Raw genomic sequence first — 23,678 nt, forward strand, 5'->3', positions numbered from 1 at the left:
TTGCCCAGGCTGTCTTCAAACTCCTGGGCTCAAGCAATCCTCCTGTCTCAGCCTCCTAAGTAGCTGAGCCTATAGGCATGCCCAGCTTCGCTGGATATTTTATGTTTTCTTTTCTTTTTTTGCTTTTTTGAGATAGGATCTTGCTCTGTTGCCCAGGCTGGAGTGCAGTGGCACTACCACGGTTCACTGCAGCCTTGATCCCCCTAGGCTCAAGTGATCCTCCTACCTCAGCCTCCCACGTAGCTGAGACCACAGCCCTGTGCCACCATGCCTGGCTAATGTTTTCATTTTTTGTAGAGACAGGATCTCGCCCCATTGACCAGACTGGTCTTGAACTACTGGGCTTGAGCAATCCTCCGGCCTGGCCTCAAAAAGTGCTGAGATTACAGGCACGAGCCAGCACTCCAGACTGGTATTTTATGTTTTTAAAGAAATCCCAAGGACATCTATTGGATACCACAGGAACTACTTCTTTTTTTTTTTTTTTTTTTTTTTCGAGACAGGGTCTCACTTTGTCACCCAGGCTAGAGTGCAGTAGTGCAATGTTGGCTCACTGCAGCCTCAGCCTCAACCTTCTGGCCTCAAGCAATTCTCTCACCTCAGCCCCCCAATCAACTGGGACAACAGGTGCACACCACCAAGCCCAGCTCATTTTTTTTTGTATTTCTTGTAGAGACAGGGTTTCGCCATGGTACCCAGGCTGGTCTTGAACTCCTGAGCTCAAGTGATTCACCTGCCTCAGCCTCCCAAAGTGCTAGGATTATAGGCGTGAGCCACCGCAGCCAGGACTACTTTCGATTTACGTGTATTTTTTTTTTCAAGTGGTTACTAAGTTGTTTGGATATAAATACTTACTAAGCTATTTAGACTAAACTACTTAGTACTGGAACTGATAGGTACTTATTTGGTTTACAAGTGCCAGGAAAAACATTCTTGAGACACTAAGGGTGTGTAAGCCTCTGTGCTCATGAGTTCAAGCAGAAGGAGAAATGTGTCTTACTCTCCTGAAGCACCTGAACACTTTTCTTCTCCAGGCCTAGGCATCCTTTGAGTGAGGAAACTCAGACGCAGGCAGCAGGATGCACGTACTTTATGGTGATGTTTAATATGTGCACAGCGTAACAAAGGAGACGCAGGTGGGGGGAGTATGATTATATGATAAGGAAATTGAACTGGAAAACACTATATAAACTCTCTCCTCCTGCAGACCTTAAGGTACTAGGATTTTGTCATGTGCCAGGAGGAAGGGGAGCAGGAAAGACCTTCTCCCTGCCTGTAGAGATCAGAGATGCAGCATGGACCTATAGGAGATGAGGCCAAAGCTCCAACCTCAGCTTCTTCGCCATGAAAGAGTCAATGTCTTGAGGATATTTATTCTGTCCCTGGATAGGGAGACAATCAGGATGCAATGGGGAGATAGGGAGTCACGCTTTGTCTTTTTGCCCTGGACTTCAAAGGCCAGTGAAACTAATCTGGATTTGCTATTGGTTTCAAGTTATAGGCAAGGTCAGTGAATCATCTGACAGTGAATATTCTCTCGTTAACTCAAGATCTAGGGTAATGTGATTACGTGCAGTCCCCATAGAGAGGCCTAGTTTTCAAGAATTAGCACCTCACTTTTGTTAAACACAATCCTAAAATACGTCATTTACTCTTTCTCTAATCATGCATAAGGCATTTCAGAACAATCAAGTACTTACAGGTCATTTCTTATTATTGTGCTAGGTTAAAAAAGTTTCTTAGTCAGATAAGAATGAATTTCTTAGAATGAATGTCAGACAAATCCTTTGTTATTTCAGAACTCATGGTGATTAAAGCAGAATGATAGTTCTCATTGATTACACTGAAATGTTTACATTAAAATGTAGGTGTTTATACCACACCTGAAGTCAACCCATCAGGTCAGTCTGGGAAAGGCTGATGTTTCAATCTAGGCACATCGAGGGACCTATTTGTGGAATTCCTACCAACGCAGTGTTGGTCTAAGTCATCACCTGTTAGGATCACAAAGCTCTCAGCAGCTAGGTGACATGAGGGACAGCTATCCAAGAATTTGAGACAGTCAGTACAGGGTATAAAAATTAGTCTATAGATATATATTTTTATATTCTTAACTTACTAATATGGACTACGAGGTTTGCCAAATTTCCTATTTAATATCCTGGTTGCCATTTCACTTTATATACAAAGCCAAACATATTCATTTACCAACTTACATATATGACATAGTTTTTTTATTAATTAACTTTGTACCTGACTGTAGATAATTATTTTGATCTTGATACTGAGGAACCAAATGGAGTGCTTTTAGTTCTCTTGTTCCAGAATTGTCTATACACAGCATTTGCGTGCCCCCTTTCAATTGGCATATCACCTAAAATGAAAAAGAACCATCAGGTTTCATTTCTGAAACATAATTCCAGTAATAATGAACCTAAATAAACTTAAATCTGAGAAGATAGCTTTAATCCAGAAGTTACGTTTTAATAGAAGATAGAAAACTATAGATCTGTTTTCGATTTCTTACTCTACACTAACATGCTCTTTGGAGACACCAAAGGGCAAAAAAAAAACAACCCAGAAATGTTTCCTGAGATGCGTTCAGTGTGCGAACAGAAAAAAGTTCCTGTGCCTGGCTTTCTCCACAGGTGTCTGATTTAGTTGGGGATCAGGTAGCCATGCCCCAGAGCTTCCTTTGTCCTGTCCTCACTCCACCATTGACATGAGCAGAAGAGGGTGCTGCTCCGCCGAGCCCCAGCCCATTCAGCCCCAGTGGGCGCTGAGGCCCTGGCGGCATGTCCCTGAGTCCCTGGGCACGCACTTAAAATCATCTCTAATTTTACTCCAGCTGTTCTTTCCTGCCACACACACGTCATTATTTAACACATGAGGTTTTAAAAACACATCTATTTTATTTCCTACAAGTACAGCTTAGAAAGGTTAGTCCAAGAACTGTAAAGTTCTAAGAAGCCACACTGATCTGCCTGGGCCTGAGCAGCACTGTCAGACCCCCCTTGGATACTGACTGTAAATAAGTGGTCGCAAGCCGGGTGGGTCTGCCAGTCCAACCCATCACTCAAGCAAAAGCACTGAGGAAACTCACTGTGTGCCCAGCCCTGCTCCAGGCCGTGGCATGTGGGGATAGAAAGGCGAGAGATGCTGTGGCTTCTGCCTGCACACAGCTTCCAATTCTGCTGGCAGAACCACAACTACACAGAGCAGCTGTGCTTTATACACTTAAGTTGCTTATAATCTAGATAGGAGAACCCAAAGAACCATAAAGGACCAATGTTATCAAAGTAATACACATTGGACCTACTATGGTCACTGGGTCAATACTCCACATCATCCTGACATTTGATGAGAGGCCAGCATTCATGTTCAATTGGAGTTGTATTTGTATTTGGAGGATAAAGTTATAGCTACACACACACACACACACACACACACAGGAAAGGCTCAGAGTGAACTCTGCAGACCTGCCTCTACTGCACACTCCTGGGCCCTATCCACATGGGAGCCTTGGCTCTGCCCTCTGGGGAAATGTGCTAACATCACTCTGCAGTATTGGGGAGTCGGAGAGTTCTCATCCTGCTGATCTGCTTTTAGGGCCCTGGAAAAACTGCTATCAGAACCCACAGCCCCAAATACAACCACTGATGGAGAGGCTAATGTTAGTGTACACCACAGCTAAACCAAACTCATGACAGGCTCATTTTCAAGTATTTGCTTGTTAACGTCTATGCCTTACAGCAAGGTCCTCATTTCTAGGAATAAAGAATTGCTAGGGGAAAGGCAATGATCGGTTCTTGGACTCTGGGTGCTTTGCTAAGGGAATGCTGTGGGTGACACTCCCCCCATTCCTAGTCCTTGCCACGTGAGATCTGGAGTCCCAGATGCACCACTTAACTATGAAGACCAATGTAGATGATGTAACATCTCTGTTTCTTACCCATAAAGTGGGGATAAAAAGAATGCCTATCCTACAGAGTTGTTAGGAGGATTAAATAAAGGTGCAAAAAATATGACATAAACCACAGCTGTGACTAATTATGTACCCTATACAAGCATTACCTATTATCATGAGAGACTGGGGCATGAAGGAAGCAGGCTCTGCCCTGAAGCCACAGAACCGCTCCCCACACCGATATGCCAACCCATGAGGCTCAGCTGCAGTCCCCGACCCCAGCACTGCACTAACTGATGCGATTTGTGCTCGCTCTCCTTAATGAATACAGCAATGTCCTCATCTTTGTTCGATTTGCTAAGATGGAGTAGAAATGAGAATCTTAGAAGTGAGATGTGAAAGGCTGTAGCTGATGTCCCTGTTTTGCTAATGAGACAACCAAAAATGCTGATACAATACATATGTGAAATGAAAAACAAGTGAAATGATCAGTTGACTTAGTAATGATGGGGTCCAGCATTTAGTATACTGTTAATCCTACACATCTTCTTTAGCATAATTACCATTGGGTTGGAATCTTTCTTAAGAGAATAGCAGGAGGCGTCCTCTAGTTCCTGGGACGATGGGAACTTGCAACAGGATTCCTGAGCAAGAAGATTCTGGAAAGTTGCTTCTTCTGGATTATTACTTGTAATAGTACCACCTGCTTCCTTGCTTTCAACCTAGAAAAAAGCAATAATTATTTTAGAGAACACATGGTAGACACTGGCTCTTGCAGTTGCATAATCTAGAAAATTGAAATCTCAGTGATAAGTAGAAGTTACATTTTAAAGAAAAGAGCACCCTTACTTAGTGCCTCTTCCTCACCGGTACTTCTAAAACTATTAATTTCTCCCTGGTGGGGGGTGGGCAACAAGAAGGGGCAACAAATCATCTGACCCACCTCCCTGGTGACTGAGGACTCCAAGGACCAAAAGCACCTGCCCATGAGGTGTGGAGATGTGATTTTCATATGGCACTTGTGGTTGCTTTGAAAATACACCTAAGTAACTGAGAAGAGTCCCCCACTGGTCATCTGCCTCTCGTGCTGCTTAACAGTGCCCGACTCTGAGCTGAAGCCCTGTTCTTCTTTCAAGTCACTTAAAATGCTGCCCCTTCATCGCACATTTTTTTTTTTTTTTTTTGAGACAAAGTCTTGCTCCATTGCTGAGGCTGGAATGCAGTGGTGAGATCTCAGCTCACTGCAACCTCCACCTCCCGGGTTCAAGTGATTCTCCTGCCTCAGCCTCCCGAGTAGCTGAGATTACAGGCTTACACCACCATGCCCAGCTAATTCTTGTATTTTCAATAGAGACAGGGTTTCACTGTGTTGGCCAGGCTGGTCTCAAACTCCTGACCTCAGGTGATCCACCTGCCTCGGCCTCCCAAAGTGCTGGGATTACAGGTGTGAGCCACTGTGCCCGGCCCCATCACACATTCTTCCAGCATGCTTAGTAGTTTGAATTAGATGTTCTAGTCAATTGTTTTTTTCCTCAAAAAGCCCAAAATCCTTGGTAACGTTTTAATATTATTTATGATGTGTTTATAGGAAGATTTGTAATTAGGTAGTAGCCCTTTCCTGCCTTAATAGTAGGACAACAACGAACATGAAATGGTGGAGAGTAGGGAGTGGCTGCCAGCTTTGTGTTCAAGCTGTATTCTGTAACAACTGTCAACTCGATGACAAAATTACCAAAGATATGGAGAAATACAGGGATAATACTGAAAATCAATAGAATTTTTAAAAGTAAGAATCCTCGTGGTTAAAAAAAATTACAATCAGGATTGTTTCAAAATTGGGATGCTGTTTTTTACAATCTGTAGGAATGTGAGGAGGACTGGGAAACCCACGATTTGCATCCTCCCTCCCCTCCCCTCCCCTCCTCCTCCACCTGCACTTGCCCAAGCTGCCTGGACCAGAGGACAGTGGGGCTCCCCAAAGGCCAGGAGGCAGGCCATAGAGTCCTTCCAAAAAGATGGTGGCTCTAAGGTAACATACTAAAGACCTCAAATAAAAATCACAGAGCAGGTATCTTCCAAAATGCAGATGGTGACTCAAATTGGAGCTTGTCTAGCCCAATAAAATCAGAGGCCCAAACAAATCATATTTCCCATATACGGGCAAATCACTCAGCACAGCAGACTAGCATCTAGGTATAAATCTTAAAAGAGATAAAGTTTAGCTATATTTTAAGTAGCTTTATTTAGATATTTTAAATTTCATATAAATACAGATAAAATTTTCTTCTACTTGCTGCTTTGGGGGATGTGCTGTGCACGTCATCCCAGTTTAGATTTAACTTATCTCCCTGTAATCAGCAAATACTATTATAATAAATATATCATTTCCTCAGCCCTATGCAACTAATATCTGAACTACTTATACTAAAATTCCATTTCTGACCTTTCGAAACAGAGGTCAATATATGGGAATGAATTTCTAGAAAAAGGAAATTAGCAATTGATCCTGAATATTTACTGAAAATAATTCCATTCTGTTTAAACGATAAACATGTTTGTGCTGTATCTGGTCCATTTTATTAATGAATCAGAAAGCGGTCAATAAAAATTTAAAAAGCAAACTCTCTCCTTTAGTTTGTCAAACCAGCAATCTCTTAAAATTGGATTAAAGACAATTTTATTATCTTTAACATCAGAGAATTCTCTTGTGTGTGTTTTGTTTGTTTTTTAAGACAGGGTCTCACTCTGTCGCTCAGGCTGGAGTGCAGTGGTGCAATCTCGGCTCACTGCAGCCTTCGCCTCCCAGGTTCAAGCGATTCTCCTGCCTCAGCCTCCCGAGTAGCTGAGATTACAGGTGTGCGCCACCACACCCGGTTAATTTTTGTATTATCTTCCCTGTTCTGATTAATGCTTTCTGACTCCACTCTGTGAGGAAATGAGCCGAGCTAGGACCTATGGGCAGGAGGTGCTGGGTAGGAGGCGCTGGACACGAGTCCGGCTGGGCAGCAAAATGCAGTTCTTAACATTTCAAACCCTCTGAGAAAGGCTATGAGGAAGACCTCTGTCCTGGGAAAAGGCTGGGGGGACTGGTGAGCTCTATGGCTCCTCTGAGGACAAACAGAGGTCAGTGGAGGCCCCAGCCTCTGCCCATCCTTTTCCTGTACACTAAGGAGTGGCAATTACCATAACAGAAAACCAGAAGAGCAGAAATCCAAGCTCCTGCTGCTCTGGCTTACGATACAGGGTCAGGCTCCAGCCATCTCAACACTGACTCAAGCATTGTGTCCCACAAACGCTTCATCTACAACTTACTAAAATGACCTCATCGATGAGTGGTCTAGTTTTCTGAGATGGGTCCTTTTTGAGGGGTCAAGAACACATTTTCCTGGGACCCTTTGTTTCCATTGAAAACTCATTAGTTTTAGCAAGAACAAAGTGGAAAATTATCAGTGGTCATCTACAGCTAGAGAGGGCAGTCGGCTGAGAGTTGGCAAGCATTTCTTTAGGCTCTGATTTACACTGCATATGCTTGAAGAGCTATTACTCAAAGGGAAGATCTCACATCCTGACTTCAAGGCTCGGAAAATCCAAGTATTAGCTCTGAGTCCTTGCTGTGGATTCCAAGCCTGGTAAAGTTAAAGAAAAAAAAAAAATGCAAGATGCAAACACGCCAACCCTCTACCACATTGCGTTTGTTTTCACAGACAATAGTTATCAGCGGAAAGCGGGCCTCTCTCCTTAAGCCAAGGATAGCAACAGGGCCCAAGGGAACACACGTCCTAGCTTTCCCGCTCTTTTTTCGTTGCCCGCCGTCTGCATGGTCAGATCAACTTTGGACGACTGGTGCAGGGCAGAATTCCCTCCAGGGGGAAAGGCTTGGCTGGGCCAATGCATGTTGGACTAGGAAGAGGACAAAAGTATACGCTCTGCCGAGAATCAGTGACTCCGGTGGACTGTGTACGGTGTCACCAGGGAAAATGCTTGTAGAGGGAAATCCTGGGGTAGACTAGCAGCCTCAGATGGGTTGGGGAAGGGATGGAGGGGGAGCTGTGCCCATTCCCCAGGCGGTTCTTACCGGGATCACCTGGACGCCCGGGTGGGCGGCTCCTTCCAGGACCCAGGCGCCCAGGGGTAGCACCGCCGGGCTGCGGTGCGGGGGGAGCAGCGAGGACAGGAAGTGCACGTTGCTGGCAGGCGGCTGCGGGTCCGGCAGAAGCGCGACGTCCTCCAGCGCGCTGAGCTCGGGGATCCCGGGGTACTCCCCGAGAAGCTCTCCGCCGTCGCTGTCGCCCCCCGCGAGCTTCGCCTTGACCTGGCCCTTGCAGTCGGCGCCCAGCGCGGGGTTGAACGCGTGCAGGAGGGGTTCCTTGGTGTCCGCCGGGCCCAGGTACTTGTCTTTGAAGACGTGGAACTCGTCCTCCTCGTGCTTCACGGGGGCCTTCAGGCCAATGTTCTCCGAAACGAACGGACCCTCGGGGCTGAAGAGCTCCGTCACCATCGCATCCTCGGGGCTGGGCAGCTCGCCCGGCAGAGGGCCCTCCTCCATGGCGCAGGGCGGCGGGGCAGGATGGCGGGGGCCGCGCACCTGCAACACGCGGCCAGGTGAGAGAGGCAGCCAGGGGAGGGGACGAGGGGAGGGGCGGCCTGGTGAGGGAAGGCCAGGTGAGGGGGTCAGGGGAAGGGCGACCAGGGGAGGGGCGATTACGTGAGGGGGCTAGGTGAGGGGCGACCAGGTGAGGGGCGGCCGAGGAGGGGGCAGGTGGGGGCGGCCGGAGGGGGCCAGGTGAGGGGCGGGGGAGGGAGGGGGGCCAGGTGAGGGGCGGCCGAGGAGGGGGCAGGTGGGGGCGGCCGAGGAGGGGGCCAGGTGAGGGGCGGCCGAGGAGGGGGTCAGGTGAGGGGCGGCCAGGTGAGGGGCGGCCGAGGAGGGGGTCAGGTGGGGGCGGCCGAGGAGGGGGCCAGGTGAGGGGCGGCCGAGGAGGGGGTCAGGTGAGGGGCGGCCAGGGGAGGGGGGGCCAGGTGAGGTGCGACCAGGTGAGGGGCGGCCTCGCCCACCGCCCGCCGCCCACCCGCAGGGGCCCGACCCGGCCCGGCAGCCCCCATCCTCGCCTGCAGAGCAGAGGCCCAGCCCGGGGACCGCCCCGTCATGCCTCCTCGGAGGGACGCACCTGGGGCCGCCCCGGCTGCCGCAGCGTGGAGCGAGCGGGATGGGGCGCGGGCCGGGCCTCAGGCGCAGGCGGCCGTTGGCGGTTGGAGAAGGGGGCAGGAACCTGGGGGGAGGGGAAGAGGCGCCCGGGGAGTGGGCGGGGCCTGGGCGTGGGGCGGAGTCGAGGTCAGGGCGGGGAGGTAAAGGCGGGGCCAGGGATGTGTGGTGGGCGTGGTCTGGGGTGGGCGGAGACAGAGTCGCGAGGGGCGGGGCCTGGACTGCCGCTGTTGCCAGAGAGGGTCAGCGGAGGCACTCCCAGGGCTCAGCTGATCCAGGCTCAGGTGGGGAAACTGAGGCCCCCATCAACTCGGGCAGCGCTAAGTGGGACTGCCTAGCTTGGCTTCTGACCTTGGGCTTCAGATATATTTTTCTGGCCAGGCGTGCTTGCTCACGCCTGTAGTCCCAGCACTTTGGGAGGCCGAGGCAGGCGGATTACTTGAGGTCAGGAGTTCAAAACCAGCCTGGGCAACAGGGTGAAACCCCGTCTCTACTGAAAATACAAAAATTAGCTGGACGTGGTGGCACGCGCCTGTAATCCCAGCTACTTGGAAGGCTGAGGCAGGAGAATCGCTTGAGCCTGGGAGGTGGAGGTTGCAGTGAGCCGAGATCCCGCCACTGCACTCCAGGCTGTGCCACAGAGCTAGACTCCGTCTCAAAAAAAATAAATAGAATAAAATAAAACATTTTTCTACACTCGAGCTCTCAGGACAGATCCCGGCCTGGGACGCTGCGGGTGGACAGAGGGCAGGGGCTTGCACGTTCCCAGCCTCGCATCCACTCCCGATCCTTGGTGACGCAGCCGACAAGTGCAACTGATGGAGTTGGTCCCGAAATAGAAGTAACAAATATGGCCAGACGTGGTGGCTCACGTCTGTAATCCCAGCACTTTGGGAGGCCGAGGCGGGTGGATCACCTGAGGTCAGGAGTTCGAGACCAGCCTGGCCAACATGTAGTGAAACTCCATCTCTACTAAAAAATACAAAAACTAGCTGGGTGTGGTGGCGCACGCCTGTAGTCCTCGCTACGCAGAAGGCTGGGGCTTGAACCTGGGAGATGGGGGTTGCAGTGAGCTGAGATTGTGCCACTGCACTGCAGCCTGGGCAACAGAGAAAGGCTCCCTCTCAGAAAAAAAAAACAACAACAACAATGAAAGTCTCAAATTTTGGGTGGGGAATGGACTATTTCATCTTTAAGGAGTCAATAGATATCACTGTTTAATCAAGAGAAGAGGTGAAAGTTTAATTCAAGTGATGGCGAAACCTGCAAAGGGTGTAGAGGGACTGGTGGGAGTGAGTGCTGGGGAGACAGCCTCGGGTACTGTCTACTCAGGTACTGTTTTGGTAAAAATAAAGAATGTAAAACATCAGCTTTCTAATCTCACTTTTAAAAATTGAATACTTTTCTAAATTTTTAAAGTACCCAAGGTACAGCGACACCGTGTACTGTTTAGTTGTACATTTAACATTCAAAAATCAAGAAAATTTTGCCTGGGGCTGGGCGTGGTGGCTCATGCCTGTAATCCCAGCACTCTGGGAGGCCAAGGTGGTCAGATCATTTGAGGTCAGGAGGTCAAGACCAGCCTGACCAACATGGTGAAACCCTGCCTCTGCTAAAAATACAATATTAGCCAGGTGTGGTGGTGCACACCTGTAATCCCAGCTATTTGTGAGGCTGAGGCAGGAGAATTGCTTGAACCTGGGAGGCGGAGGTTGCAGTGAGCTGAGATTGCACCATTGTACTCTAGCCTGGGCAAAAAGAGCGAAACTCCGTCTCAAAAATCAAACAAACAAAAAACAACAACAACAAAAAACACTCAGAAAAGCAGAAAAAACAATAAAAATAATAAATCAAAGAGCCCAAGAATTATGCATAGCTTGAGTGGCCCAAGCAAGAGAGTAACCCACAAGGTTGCACCGTTCATTTGTTTACTAATCAGAATCAGACATCTACTGAGTAGCATCATGCCAGGCATACACAGCCACCTGTGGGGGTCGCCCAGGGGTTGCAATCGAGCCTGGAGGCTCTGCACCTGCTGCTTCTAGACGCTTGCTGCCCTGCTGCACTGGCCAGGCTGACTCCGTTGAGTCTCTCAGGTCTCAGCTCAACCCACTCTAAGTGGGTCACCCTCCCTGCCAGCTACCACCCCCTCCCAATGACCCTCTTAGTTCCCTCAGAACACTTAAAATCCTTCAACTGGTTGGCTTGTTCTCTTTTTCCTCTGTGATATGGTTTGGCTCTGTGTCCCCACCCAAATCTCATCTTGAATTGTAATCCCTCTGTGTCAAGGGAGGCACCTGGTGGGAGGTGATTGGATCATGGAGGCGGTTTCCCCCACGCTGTTCTTGTAATAAGGAGTGAGTTCTCACAAGATCTGATGGCTTAAAAGTGTTCAGAAATTCCCCCTCACTCTCTCTCCTCTGCTGCCATGTAACAGGTTTCTTGCTTCACCTTCTGCCATGATTGTAGGTTTCCTGAGGCCTCCCCAGCCATGCTGAACTGTGAGTCAGTTGACTGTCTTTCCTTTATATTTACCCGGTCTCAAGAAGTTCTTTACAGCAATGTGAAAATGGACTGAGACAGCCAGAAGCTGGTGGGGTCACTGCTGTCTCCCCAGTGCCTAGAACAGGGGCTGATATGGTTTGGATGTTGTGTCCCCACCCAAATCTCAGGTTCAGTGGTAATCCCTGTTGGAGGTGGGGCCTGATGGAAAGTGACTGGATCATGGGTGCGCGTTTCTCATGAACGGCACCATCCCTCTTGCTACTGTCCTCACCATAGAGTGAATGAATTCCTGTGAGATCTGGTTGTTTGCAAGTGTGTAAGAGAGCACCTCCTCTCTCTCTGTCTCCTTTCGCCATGTGGAATGCCTGCTCCCCCTCTGCCTTCCACCATGAATAAAAAGCTGCTCGATGCCTCCCCAGAAGCAGATGCCTCCATGCTTCCTGTACAGCCTGCAGAACTGAGAGCCAATTAAACCTCTTATAAATTACCAGTCTCAGCTATTTCTTTATAGCAATGTGAGAATGGCCTATAGGTGCTCAAGAAAAACAGAAAAATGGAATTCACGCATTCCTTTAACATATTTATTGAGCATCTCCTATGTGTCAGGCACTGTTCTCAGCACTGAAGCAAAGGAATGGATGAATAAATGCACAGCAAGTGAAAATCAACAGGCTTTTCTTTCCAGCCCAGCACATGAACTTGGTGATGTCCATGGTCTCCTCCAAGGCCTTGTTTCCATATGCTCAGACTTTCCACTTTGTCTCAAATATCTGAACTTAGTCCTTGACTTATAATCCCCTTAATATAACAAAAGAGACAGAAACAAATCTTGTAGTAGACTGGGGTTAATGTTTTATTAATGATAACCTACATTCACACTGCATTTCTAAGATTTACATCCAAAGAGCATATTGTATTTACATGCACCGGTCAGCCTAAGATAACACATTCAAACCATGGCTGCGTTAAGACAATGGTTTGTTCCAAATTAAATTAAATAGATAATACTCTTATCACCCCCCGTTGGACATGTACAATAAGACCCCTCTTTCTCCCCTCAAGGAATATAAAATTGCATTGATAACTGCACCGATGAGCAACAATTACATTTGAAACATTTAAAACCTGAGAGAGAAACCCAAATATGTTTAAGCACTCACGTCTACACTCAAAATGCCCTGTGAACTCTACGGTAACACAGATTGCTCAGTGGTCAACAGTGCATGATCTAGCTGGCTCTGAGAGGGACTGACGCCGGCTACTGGCTTTTAACGGGAAGTGCTATTCTTGCCCAGGGCAGAGGGAGCTACATCCCCCGTGCCTGCTTGACTTGTACACCACCACGGACAGTCAGGGGCTTTTGTTGTTGGTTTGTTTTTGCTTTTTTTTTTTTTTAGATGGAGTCTTGCTCTGTCGCCCAGGCTGGAGTGCAGTGGTGCCATCTTGGCTCACTGCAAGCTCCGCCTCCCGGGTTCACGCCATTCTCCTGCCTCAGCCTCCTGAGTAGCTGGGACTACAAGCGCCCGCCACCACGCCTGGCTAATCTTTTGAATTTTTAGTAGAGACGGGGTTTCACCGTGTTAGCCAGGATGGTCTTGATCTCCTGACCTCATGATCCGCCCACCTCGGCCTCCCAAAGTGCTGGGATTACAGGCATGAGCCACTGCGCCTGGCTGCTTTTTTTGTTGTTGTTTTTTGTTTTCATTTTTTCTTGCTTTCAGGAGAAAAAAAATCTTTGGCCCATAAAGGTGGGATTTTTACATCACGAAGTATACATACATAAAACATGCATGTGGGCCAGGCATGGTGGCTTACACCTGTAATCCCAGCACTTTGGGAGGCTGAGGCAGGTGGATCACCTGAGGTCAGGAGTTCGAGACCAGCCTGACCAATATGATGAAACCCTGTCTCTACTAAAAATACAAAAATTAGCAGGGCATGGTGTCGGGCGTGTAATCCCAGCTACTCGGGATGCTGAGACAGGAGAATTGCTTGAATCTGCGAGGTGGAGGCTGTAATGAGCTGAGATCGCACCATTGCACTCCAGCCTGGGCAACAAGAGTGAAACTCCATCTCAAAAAAAAAAAAAAAAAAAAAAAAAAGGCATGTGTTCTCCGGCAAGCACCTTCCATCGACTCCAACAGTTCAGCCATCACTGTTGTACTGTCGGGGTGCAGGACTCTGAAGGAGTCAGGCCCAGCTAGAACCAAGTGGTCAAAAATATAAATACACAATTTAAAACAATGGACAGCTAAGCTTGTCATGACAGCCAGTGGGAATTTCATTCCATGATGCTTCAGTTTTGCATTAAATAATGAAGATGATTCAGTGCATAATTGCTTTGTGGTCCATGAGATGCTTTCGTGAAGGCACTCCTATCTGAAGGACAGGCTGGGTGAACCTAGCACCATCACTCGAGACATCTTGGCCGGTCACCAAGGTGAGCCGGCATACTGTCTCCATCACCCTCCGGCGAGTCTTCCCCCTCACCGGATGGGAGGAGAAGGCCATCCCTTGGGGTCGTGGAGCCGCTCTCTCCTCACCACGGTGGGCTGCCCTCCCCTTCCTCACTTGCTGATCCCCGCTCAGTGGCCAATGCCCTGCCCTCCTTGCTGTCGCTTTGGGAAAGAGATCCCCCGAGGCACGTGTCATGTTTTATTCTTGAGCAAATTATCTGACTATCATGGCCCTTGCTCCCCTTTTATGACATGTGCCTGTTATTTCTTTTGTTGCTTATGACAAGAAGGTATTTCCAGGAGGGGAGTCTGGCACAGCTGCCCTTGGGAAGGAACTGGTGTTTCTGAGGGGGAGGGGGCTGGTGGGGTGTACCAAATGCTTATGTAGGGTTATCTATACTCGGTCAATTGTGAAGGGAACAGTATACCCACAATTCCACCCAAAGACTCCACAAAATAAATCTTTCTCTCCATCTCCCTTACATTTAGGGCCTTTCATTTTTAAGGCACTGGGTTGTGAAGACTCGAAGACATACAAGGTCAGTAAAACTGAAGACGTTGCATCCTGCTTGCTCCAAATGTGGAGAGGCAAACACAGGCTACTGGACCAGACGGGAACAGTTACTCATGGTGGCAGAAGCAGGTCTCCAAAGCACAGCATTTTGGTTAGTGCATTCCAAATGTGTTAGCTACGACTGCCGACACCACCAACTTGAATAACACATTTTTCTTTTAACAGAACAAAAGTTTACCCTGCTTGGATGACGCTAAATGCCCTTAAGCACTAGGCCTTCAGTTGCCACTGAGAAAGCACACCATTTCCATTCCATTGTGTGTGAAGCCACAACCCTACTAATTCCTTCATTAACTCAACAAGATTTGCACCCCTTAATAAATACAAGCCGATGCAGAGGCTTCAGGGGAGAATTTATCAAATGTCCCCCAAGGGAGGGCAAGTCTGGAAGTAGTGGGATTATGCTTCACAGAGGAGAGATACTGTTCTAGGAAAAAAAAAAAACACCCAAATTTTCTGGAAGGAAAACTTCTGAGTTTTTTTAAGAGCAATTTTTCATCCCGAACTAAGATCAGGATTAATGCCTATTTTTCATTTGGTTTGTATCAGAAGAGCTCATTTTCCTTCCCAGCAGCTCCAGTGGAATTACTTTTTGGAATTAGAACTGAGACCAAACAAAGTGATGATGTCAGTCATTGCTTCTTTCAGGTGCTTTCCAAAGCGATGAGAATCCTTTCATGTAAAAACAAAAACCAAAAACATATTAAAACGTGGCCATCCCCACATTTCAAGCTTTTTCATTTGCAATCTGACCCAATGTTTAATTGAAATTCCTTTCTGCCAGTTCTCTAAGATCTGAACAATGTCTTAAAGCTTAACTTGGACATTCCGGAGAAATGCTGATGGTAAAGCGATGACAGCTGACGTGTTTGTGCAGGTGTGTTGTCGATCTAAGCCTTCCCCTAATGCCAACGCATTTATCCCATGGAAAACGCAATGACCATCCTGAGCATGGTGGCTCATGCCTGTAATCCCAGCACTTTGGAATCGCTTGAGCCCAGGAGTTCAAGACCAGCCTGGGAAACATGGTGAAACCACATTTCTACAAAAAATACAAAAATCAGCCAGGTGTGGTGGCACTCCCCTGTAGTCCCAGCTACTCAGGAGGCCGAGGTAGGAGGATCTCCTGAGCCCAGGAGGCTGAAGCTGCAGTGAGCCGAGATCACACCACTGCACTCTAGCCTGGGTGGCAGAGTGAGACTCTGTCTAAAACAAACAAACAAACAAACAAACAACAAAAGAAAACCACAGTGAACAAATGAACCCCAACTTCCTCTGTTAACAGCGACAGTGGCATGGGTTGCCAGGCTATGTACGACAAGGAAAGCAGAATATAAATGACGGCAATGTGTCATGCTAGAGAGGAGGTCCCTTGTTCCATCCACAGAGGAAGCCAGGGGTTCCCTACTCTGTATGCAGATTTCTTAATGTGTACCCATTATTCTTAGTTCACCCTCCAAGTGCTAAAGAGTCTGAAAGTTACAGCAGCACTCCAACGTTAAGCTTCAAAACCATTGCTGCCAACAGAGGTAAACATGTTAAACCAAATTAGATACATTTCCTTTTTTTTTTTCTGAGAGTCTCACTCCATCACCCAGGCTGGAGTGCAGTGGCATGATCCTGGCTCACTACAACCTCCATCTCCCAGGTTCAAGCGATTCTCCTGTGTCAGCCTCCCTAGTAGCTGGGATTACAGGCGTGTGCCACCACGCCAGCTAAGTTTTATATTTTTAGTAGAGGCGGGGTTTCACCATGTTGGCCAGGATGGTTTCAAACTCCTCACCTCAAGTGACTGGCCAGCCTCAGCCTCCCAAAGTGATGAGATTACAGGTGTGAGCCACCTTGCCTGGCTGAGATACATTTCTTTAAAACTAGGTAAAGAGAATTTTGAAATTCACTTATGGCTAGGCACAGTGGCTGAAGCCTGTAATCCCAACACTGGGAGGCTGAGATAAGAGGATCGCGTGAGCCCAGGAGTTCGAGACTCGTCTGGGAAATGTGGGGAGACCCTGTCTGTACAAAAAATTTTTTAATTAAAAAAAATTTAGGCCAGGCGCGGTGGCTCATGCCTGTAATCCCAGCACTTTGGGAGGCCGAGGCAGGTGGATCATCTGAGGTCAGGAGTTCGAGACCAGCCTGCCCAACATGGTGAAACCCTGTCTCTACTAAAAATACAAAAAAATTAGCCGGGCATAGTGGCGGGCACCTGTAGTCCCGCCTACTCGGGAGGCTGAGGCAGGAGAATCACTTGAACCCGGGAGGCAGAGGTTGCAGTGAGCCGAGATCACACCACTGCACTCCAGCCTCGGCGACAGAGTGAGACTGTATCTCCAAAAAAAAAAAAAAAAAAATTTTTTAAAAAGCAGTCCATTTACGTGAAAATGCCCAAACCAAGTAAAAGCAGGCAGTTGAATTGACTTTTTCTGTCAAATTAAAGATGTGTTTCCTTAAAAAGAATAAAGTAAAAATACCCCATCTTCAGAAAAAGGAACTTCTTTTCATACGTACCGTCTCAGGGCAAGAGAACTTGGAAGAAATGTGGAAATTGATGAGGTTCTCTCCCACAAGGATGTACGACACACCATAGCCGTCGTCAGCAACCTGGAGGACAAGGGAATTTGAATTTGTTGCTGGGAAATGAGACGATATGAAAAAGGGACTTTCTAATGTTCTAAATGCAACACTGGCTGGGCTCGGTGGCTCCTCCTTGTAATCCCAGCACTTTGGGAGGCTGAGGCAGGCGGGTCACTTGAGCCCAGGGGTTCCAGGCCAGCCCGGATAACATGGTGAAACCCTGTCTCTACAAAAAAATACAAAAAGAAAAAAAATGAGCTGGGCATGGTGGCATGCATCTGTAGTCCCAGCTACTCAGGAAGTGGAGGTGGGAGGATCACCTGAGATGGGGGAGATTCAGGCTGCCGTGAGCCATGATCATGCTTACTGCACTCCAGCCTGGGTGACAGAGCGAGACCTTGTCTCAAAAAAAAATAAAAAATAAGTGCAAGACTGCCAAGGACATCCATAGCAATGATCAGCAGTAATTCCTTTACGGCGGTAGAACCGCAAGGTAACAGGGGCACCCAGCACAGAGATGGGCCCATCACACCCCATTACCCATCCCATCGCCACACCCCACTGTGCCTCACCCAGCCCCGCTGTACTCACCGGTCCAAAGCCCCCTCCGCTGGACACATACTCTGGGTTATTCTCCAAGTCAAACAGCTCCACTTGCTGCTGAGGGGTCTGGCTTGTTGATAATCTCCAAGGCTCAGATAAAACCTATTGAGTGAAACGGGGAAATGTTCCAACAACACTTTTCCTAATCCCCTCCTCTACCGTCCCTCAGGAGTCGCCTTGGGAAGACGAGAAAAGCCTGGCTTGGTCTTTTGATTGCTCCAGACACCACAAGTCTATGTCTCCGAAGGCCTCGCTGGCTTGGGCAGCGTATCTGCAGAGAGGATGCGGGGTGGGTGGGGCCCCCAGACTGGGGCAGGGAGTGCGGGGCGGGGGTGGGGGCATACCAGCAAATAGCATCTCAGACAGTGAAGGTAACGGACATATCGAGTATGGTGTCAGACTTGTACCAACTCCCACGAACCAGCTGCCATATTTTCAGAGGATTTTCAAGCTGGCTGTTAAATACAGCCACTATTAAAAATTAAATTTGCCAGGCGCAATGGTTCATGTCTGTAATCCCAGCACTTTGGTATGCTGAGGAGGGTAGATTGCCTGAGCTCAGGAGTTCGAGACCAGCCTGGGCAACATGGTGAAACCCCATCTCTACTAAAATACAAAAAAAAAAAAAAAAAAATTAGCCAGGCGTGGCAGCGTGTGCCTGTAATCCCAGCTACTTGGGAGGCTCAGGCAGGAGAATAGCTTGAACCCGGGAGGCGGAGGTTTCAGTGAGCGAAGATGGTGCCACTGCACTCCAGCCTGGGTGACAGAGCGAGACTCCATCTCCAAAAAATAAATAAAAATTAAATTTGAGCTGGGCACAGTGGTGCACATCAGCTACTCAGAAGGCTAAGGAGGAAGAATTGCTTGTGTCTAGGAGTTTGAGACCAGCCTGGCAACACTGTGAGACCATGTCTCAAAAAATAATAATAATACATTTCATAAACTTACAATAAAATAAAGGATTTTAAAAACAAAGGTGGTACGCGCTCACAGCTCATCACCCCCTAGTTACTTCCATGCGTCTTATTGTGACGTAAGTTCTCGAGGTCTTTGGGTCTATTAAGTCAGGGGCTACGTGTGACAGCGAAGCTATTGAAGAAACGCGGTACTAAATGCGCTGCTCACATTTTCCATTTTGTGACAGCTACGCCCACAGACCCGTTTTTTTTCAAATGCCCATTCTGACATTAGAACAAGTTAATGTAAGGCTGTAGTAATTTACTAAGTTTTGGTCTAGTCAATACAACTGACGGAAGAAGTGGAAGAGACTTACTTCCTTGAGGAAAGGGGACTCCACGGCGAGATATTTAGACACCACGTAAAGGCAGAAGAGGTGACGATCGATCCCAGAGCCGGTCATGGCGAGGCGATACATATGCTGATGCTTCTCAGACGCCAACTTGAACAATTTCAGCCTCTGTTCCACCTGAGTGACAAAAGGCGGGAAGGACGTATGTTGCGTGTCTCAAGTTGAGCGGTTACGGATCTAAGTTAGCCACCACACCCCGCTAATATTTTTTGTATTTTTAGTAGAGACGGGGTTTCAACATGTTGCCCAGGGTGATTTTGAACTCCTGAGCTCAGGCAATCCGCCCACCTCATCCTCCCAAAGTACCGGGATTACAGGCGTGAGTCACCGCGCCCGGTCTGACAGCCTTTCCAGAATGAAGTTTGTCTCGGAAAAAAGAGCCCTGGCCTATGTCTCCTCCGGGGGTCAGCAGAAAGCACCTGCACGCTGGGGTCAGATGGACCCAGTGGCCTGGGTCTAACCTTGGCCATTAGTGAGCCGAATGGCCCAGCAGCTGCTGAATTCATCTAGGCCTCCGTTTCTTTATCTATGGAAATGAACTGATGACACTTCTCAGGACCACTGCTAAGAATTTAAAGGACAATGTACAGAAAACCCCCAGGCCCCAGCCTGGCACTTGGGGCCCAGCATGGCAATGGCTCTAATAACCAATGGAAGGTCTCCGTGGGACGGTCACAGCTCGCCTACCCTGACACCAACTACCTGTTCAGTTCCAAAGCAGCCACCTGCTATGCCTTTCCTCATTGTGGTGTCCTGGTCTAATTTAAAGACTCTTAGGAAGCAGAATACGATTTGGAGAAGTATCATTTGTAACATGTGTCTCTGTCCCTGTCCCTACCTTTACCTTTTAATACCTTCTGTACCCTTGAAAGGGGCAGAGGAAAGAAGCTGAATTGAGCACCTCTGAAGAAGGTGGTACAGGAATGATGAGATCAGAGAAGCTGGAGTGACGGCCTCCAGAAGCCTTTTAGGGAAGTGTGACAAGCACGCTGTGTCCTCAGCCTGATGGCACATTACCGTCTGGGCCGGGTCCACCATGGCCTGCACGAAGTCGCACGACTCAGTGGTACAGGAGCGCACGGTCTCCGTCCTCCCCTCTCGGAAGAGCCGGGTCATGGAGGCCTCGTATGTGAGGCAAAACTTGCCCATGTCCTGGGGAAAGAGAAGTACTTTAGTGCACGGCGGGGCATGCTGATGTGTCTAAAACGTAAGGAAGGATTGGGTAAGGTTGGCAAGGAGAAGTGTACTTTTTTTTTTTTTTTCCGAGACGGAGTCTTGCTCTGTCGCCCAGGCTGGAGTGCAGTGGTGCGATCTTGGCTCACTGCAAGCTCCGCCTCCCGGGTTCATGCCATTCTCCTGCATCAGCCTCCAGAGTAGCTTTATCGTCAACTTTTTTTTGAGACGGTGTCTTGCTGTTGCCTGGGCTGGCGTGCAGTAGCATGATCACAGCTCACTGCAGCCTCAACCTCCCCCCGCTCAGGTGATGCTCCCACCTCGGCCTCCTGAGTAGCTGGGACTACAGGTGCATGCCACCATGCCCGGCTAATTTTTAAAAATTTTTTTTGTAGAGACAGGGTTTCACCACGTTGCCCAGGCTGGTCTTAAAACTCCTGACTCAAGCAATCCATCTGCCTTGGCTTCCCAAAGTGCTGGGATTACAGGTGTGAGCCACTGTGCCCGGCCTATTGTTGATTTATGTTTTCAGTCTCCGGCCGCTTTTACATGTGGGTAGTTACATGGCCGCAGACAGAGGTGTCACTGGCTTCAGGAAGGGCCTGGTGGAGGTGGGGAGTCAGTTTCTAGGTTAACCAGGTTTCTGTTTCAAGATGCAACTGATACCATGACACATCCCCTCAACCCCGAGTCCAACACACCTCCACTGCATTCCCTTTAGGCTAAGGTGCAGCCTGCAGCAGTGTACAGAAGGAATGCTGTGCACAGCAGGGGATCTGCATTTGAAATGATTTAAAGGCACAATGTATTGCCTGGAGCAATTCCACTGTGTCTGGAAGATGGTGAGAATGATCTGGGAGAGACTATGCTGCCGCAGAGGAGGAATGTCTTTAGCAGGAGGGCGGGAAGTGGGTGGGGCCGGAGCCTGAAGCACAGCCACTGCCCCTGTTAGACGGGAAGCCTCGGGTGGGCTGGCAGATGCACAGGGAAGGTCTCTTCTGAAAGCTCCTGTTTTCTGGGTGAAACAGAAGAAAGCGGGCCTGCTGAGGGCTGGGCTGGGGAGAAGGTACTGGCAGCGGGAGAGGGGTGGCATTCAGGGGCATGGAAACATGGTGCCCGGACCCACTGGGGTCAGCGCTCATTCATGGGGAGGCGAGACAAGCCAGCTGTTGAATGCTTTTTTTTCAGCTAGGCCGGCTCCTTGGGAACAGAATCACAGCAGCTGGAGAGCTGGGCTGAAGCCGGGAGCCTCTGCAGGCTCCCCAGGTGAGTTCAGGGGGACCAGGGAGCCAAGGTAAGGGATGGTCCCAAAGAACCATGGAACCCATGCCCAGAGAAGAGAAAAGGGAGGGCAGGGAGGGACAAGGGGATGGGGTCAAGGAACGTGGGCATCGGGGCCTAGAGAGGACGGCACGGCAGGAGGGGCTGGTGGCCCCTGAGGCTGAGCCTTGTTGGAGATGCCGGGATACTGCAGCAAGGGCCCCTGCTGGGAACAGCAGATGGTGGATAAGGACAGAGACCGAGTCCAAGGGAGCACACGGCTGTGGGAGGAACAGCATCTGCGCGCTGCCCCAAGAGGGGGCCCGGGGCCACCAGGCCAGCTCAAAGAGGACCAGGTTCCAAGTGGGGACGAGAAGATGATAAGCAGCAGTTTATGGACCCAAATGATTCCTGACCAGACACATCCCTGGACATTAGGATGCACCCTGGCACAGGCCCTGGTGGCCCCAGGGTGGCAGATCTGCCAATCTGCAGAGGACACCATGTGGCAGGCTGACACTGTCAAACGAACCCAGAAGAGGGTGCCAGAGGCAAGGCTGGGCTGAGCACAGGACCCGCGCAGCCTGGGGAAGGGGGAGCTGGACAGAGCACAGGACCCGCTCAGCCTAGGAAGGGGGAGCCAGACAGAGCACAGGACCTGCTCAGCCTGGGGAAGGGGGAGCGGGACAGAGCACAGGACCCGCTCAGCCTGGGGAAGGGGGAGCCGGACAGAGCACAGGACCCGCTCAGCCTGGGAAGTGGGAGCCGGACAGAGCACAGGACCTGCTCAGCCTGGGGAAGGGGGAGCCGGACACAGCACAGGGCCCACTCAGCTGGGGAAGGCCTGGCACCTGCACACAGGCCCAACTGAAGTCAGGCTCCTCACAGTGCAGCCAAGGTCTCTGGAAGAGAGGAAGCTGCTGAAAGGCAGAAGGAAGTGTCCAGGACCAGGGCCCTATGAAATGACAGCGCATCAGCCAGCAGAAAAAGGAAACTGAAGGCGTCGACAAGAGCAGCAGCTTTGCAGAGGGAAGTGTCTAGAGACCGTGGGAGCACATCGGACACCAGCGCCAAGCAGCACTTGCAGTGAAGACCTGGCTGAGCCCCAGGATCCCCCTAGCATAGCTGGCCGCCTTGGGGAGCTCTCTCCCCCAACCCACAGATGCCACCAACCCTGGTGGCATGACACGACACTCAAGATTCCCTTAGGAGCAGGGGTCATAGGCCTGGGCCCTGCCATGAGGCCACGGGGCCTCCTGCTTCCCATGCTGACAGCAAATGCGCCTTTCAGAGCACTTCCTGCATCTCCTCACTACAGGGCACTTCACAGGCGCTCATGATGAAGAAGTGGGGAGAGGGAGAGAAGCAGATAAAAGGGAAAGCGGAAATGTGGCATTTATTTAATAAAGGTAAACTTGAACTATATGATGCAATGATTCATTTGAAGTCAACGTTCCAATATCAAACTTTAATTGTGTAAGTTATGAGAACAGTCATGCCTTGTGCCCACAGTTTAAAAGACAGTCATCTAAAAAACTTCTTGGCAAATGCATTGAATATTAGTGTGCAAGCCCCACTTGAGCTCAGATGCCATCAAAGAGCCAAACCAGGTTACAACTGCAGCACCCTTGGCCCACTGTGACCAGCCGCCATCAGGAGGATGGCCCTTCGCTGCCACCAAAACATCTCCAGTTTCTAAGAAGCAGGATTCAAAGACAGTCTATAGATATACTGACATATATGGCATCACACACTAGCACTGTTACTATGGGGCTAATGATTCAGGTTGGTAGGGCCTGGGGATTTTTCACCTCAAAAAAAAAAAAAATTCCAAAGCAGAAGGCAAATAACTGCTGCAGACTAGAATTAACACCACTGTCTAGTGTCAGCATTTAATCCGTATTCAATATTCAATATTCAGCACTGATTTACTGATGCTCCCGGCATAGGCAATACCGTTGTAAGACAGATCATGCCTTTGCCCTCAGTGAGCAAACATTCTAGCAGGAGAGAGGGACAAACAAAAAAATTGTATCACATCAAGTCAAGCCACTGAATAGAAATAACACAGGAACAGGGAACAAGGGAACAGAGCAATGGGGGAGGGGCTCCTTTTT

At 49.1% G+C, this 23,678-nt stretch overlaps 2 protein-coding genes across 2 annotated transcripts in view; both read right to left on the reverse strand.

Moving 5' to 3' along the window:
- The window catches only part of TESMIN (testis expressed metallothionein like protein), a 44,825-nt gene extending 35,660 nt beyond the window's left edge, over positions 1-9,165 (reverse strand). The window contains exons 1-4 of the mRNA XM_030811400.1: positions 9,073-9,165; positions 7,983-8,492; positions 4,471-4,629; positions 2,254-2,374 (exon numbers count right to left, since the gene is read on the reverse strand). Of these exons, the coding sequence (XP_030667260.1) occupies positions 2,254-2,374; positions 4,471-4,629; positions 7,983-8,453 (751 nt within the window). The 5' untranslated portion in view covers positions 8,454-8,492; positions 9,073-9,165. The remainder of the gene's footprint in view (positions 1-2,253; positions 2,375-4,470; positions 4,630-7,982; positions 8,493-9,072) is intronic.
- Positions 9,166-12,441: 3,276 nt separating this feature from the next.
- CPT1A (carnitine palmitoyltransferase 1A) overlaps positions 12,442-23,678 on the reverse strand; it is a 92,218-nt gene continuing 80,981 nt past the window's right edge. The window contains exons 15-19 of the mRNA XM_030811401.1: positions 20,146-20,280; positions 19,093-19,245; positions 17,808-17,921; positions 17,151-17,243; positions 12,442-15,314 (exon numbers count right to left, since the gene is read on the reverse strand). Of these exons, the coding sequence (XP_030667261.1) occupies positions 15,228-15,314; positions 17,151-17,243; positions 17,808-17,921; positions 19,093-19,245; positions 20,146-20,280 (582 nt within the window). The 3' untranslated portion in view covers positions 12,442-15,227. The remainder of the gene's footprint in view (positions 15,315-17,150; positions 17,244-17,807; positions 17,922-19,092; positions 19,246-20,145; positions 20,281-23,678) is intronic.

Source organism: Nomascus leucogenys, chromosome 4, assembly GCF_006542625.1.
Source record: "Nomascus leucogenys isolate Asia chromosome 4, Asia_NLE_v1, whole genome shotgun sequence".
NCBI classification, from domain to species: Eukaryota; Metazoa; Chordata; class Mammalia; order Primates; family Hylobatidae; genus Nomascus; species Nomascus leucogenys.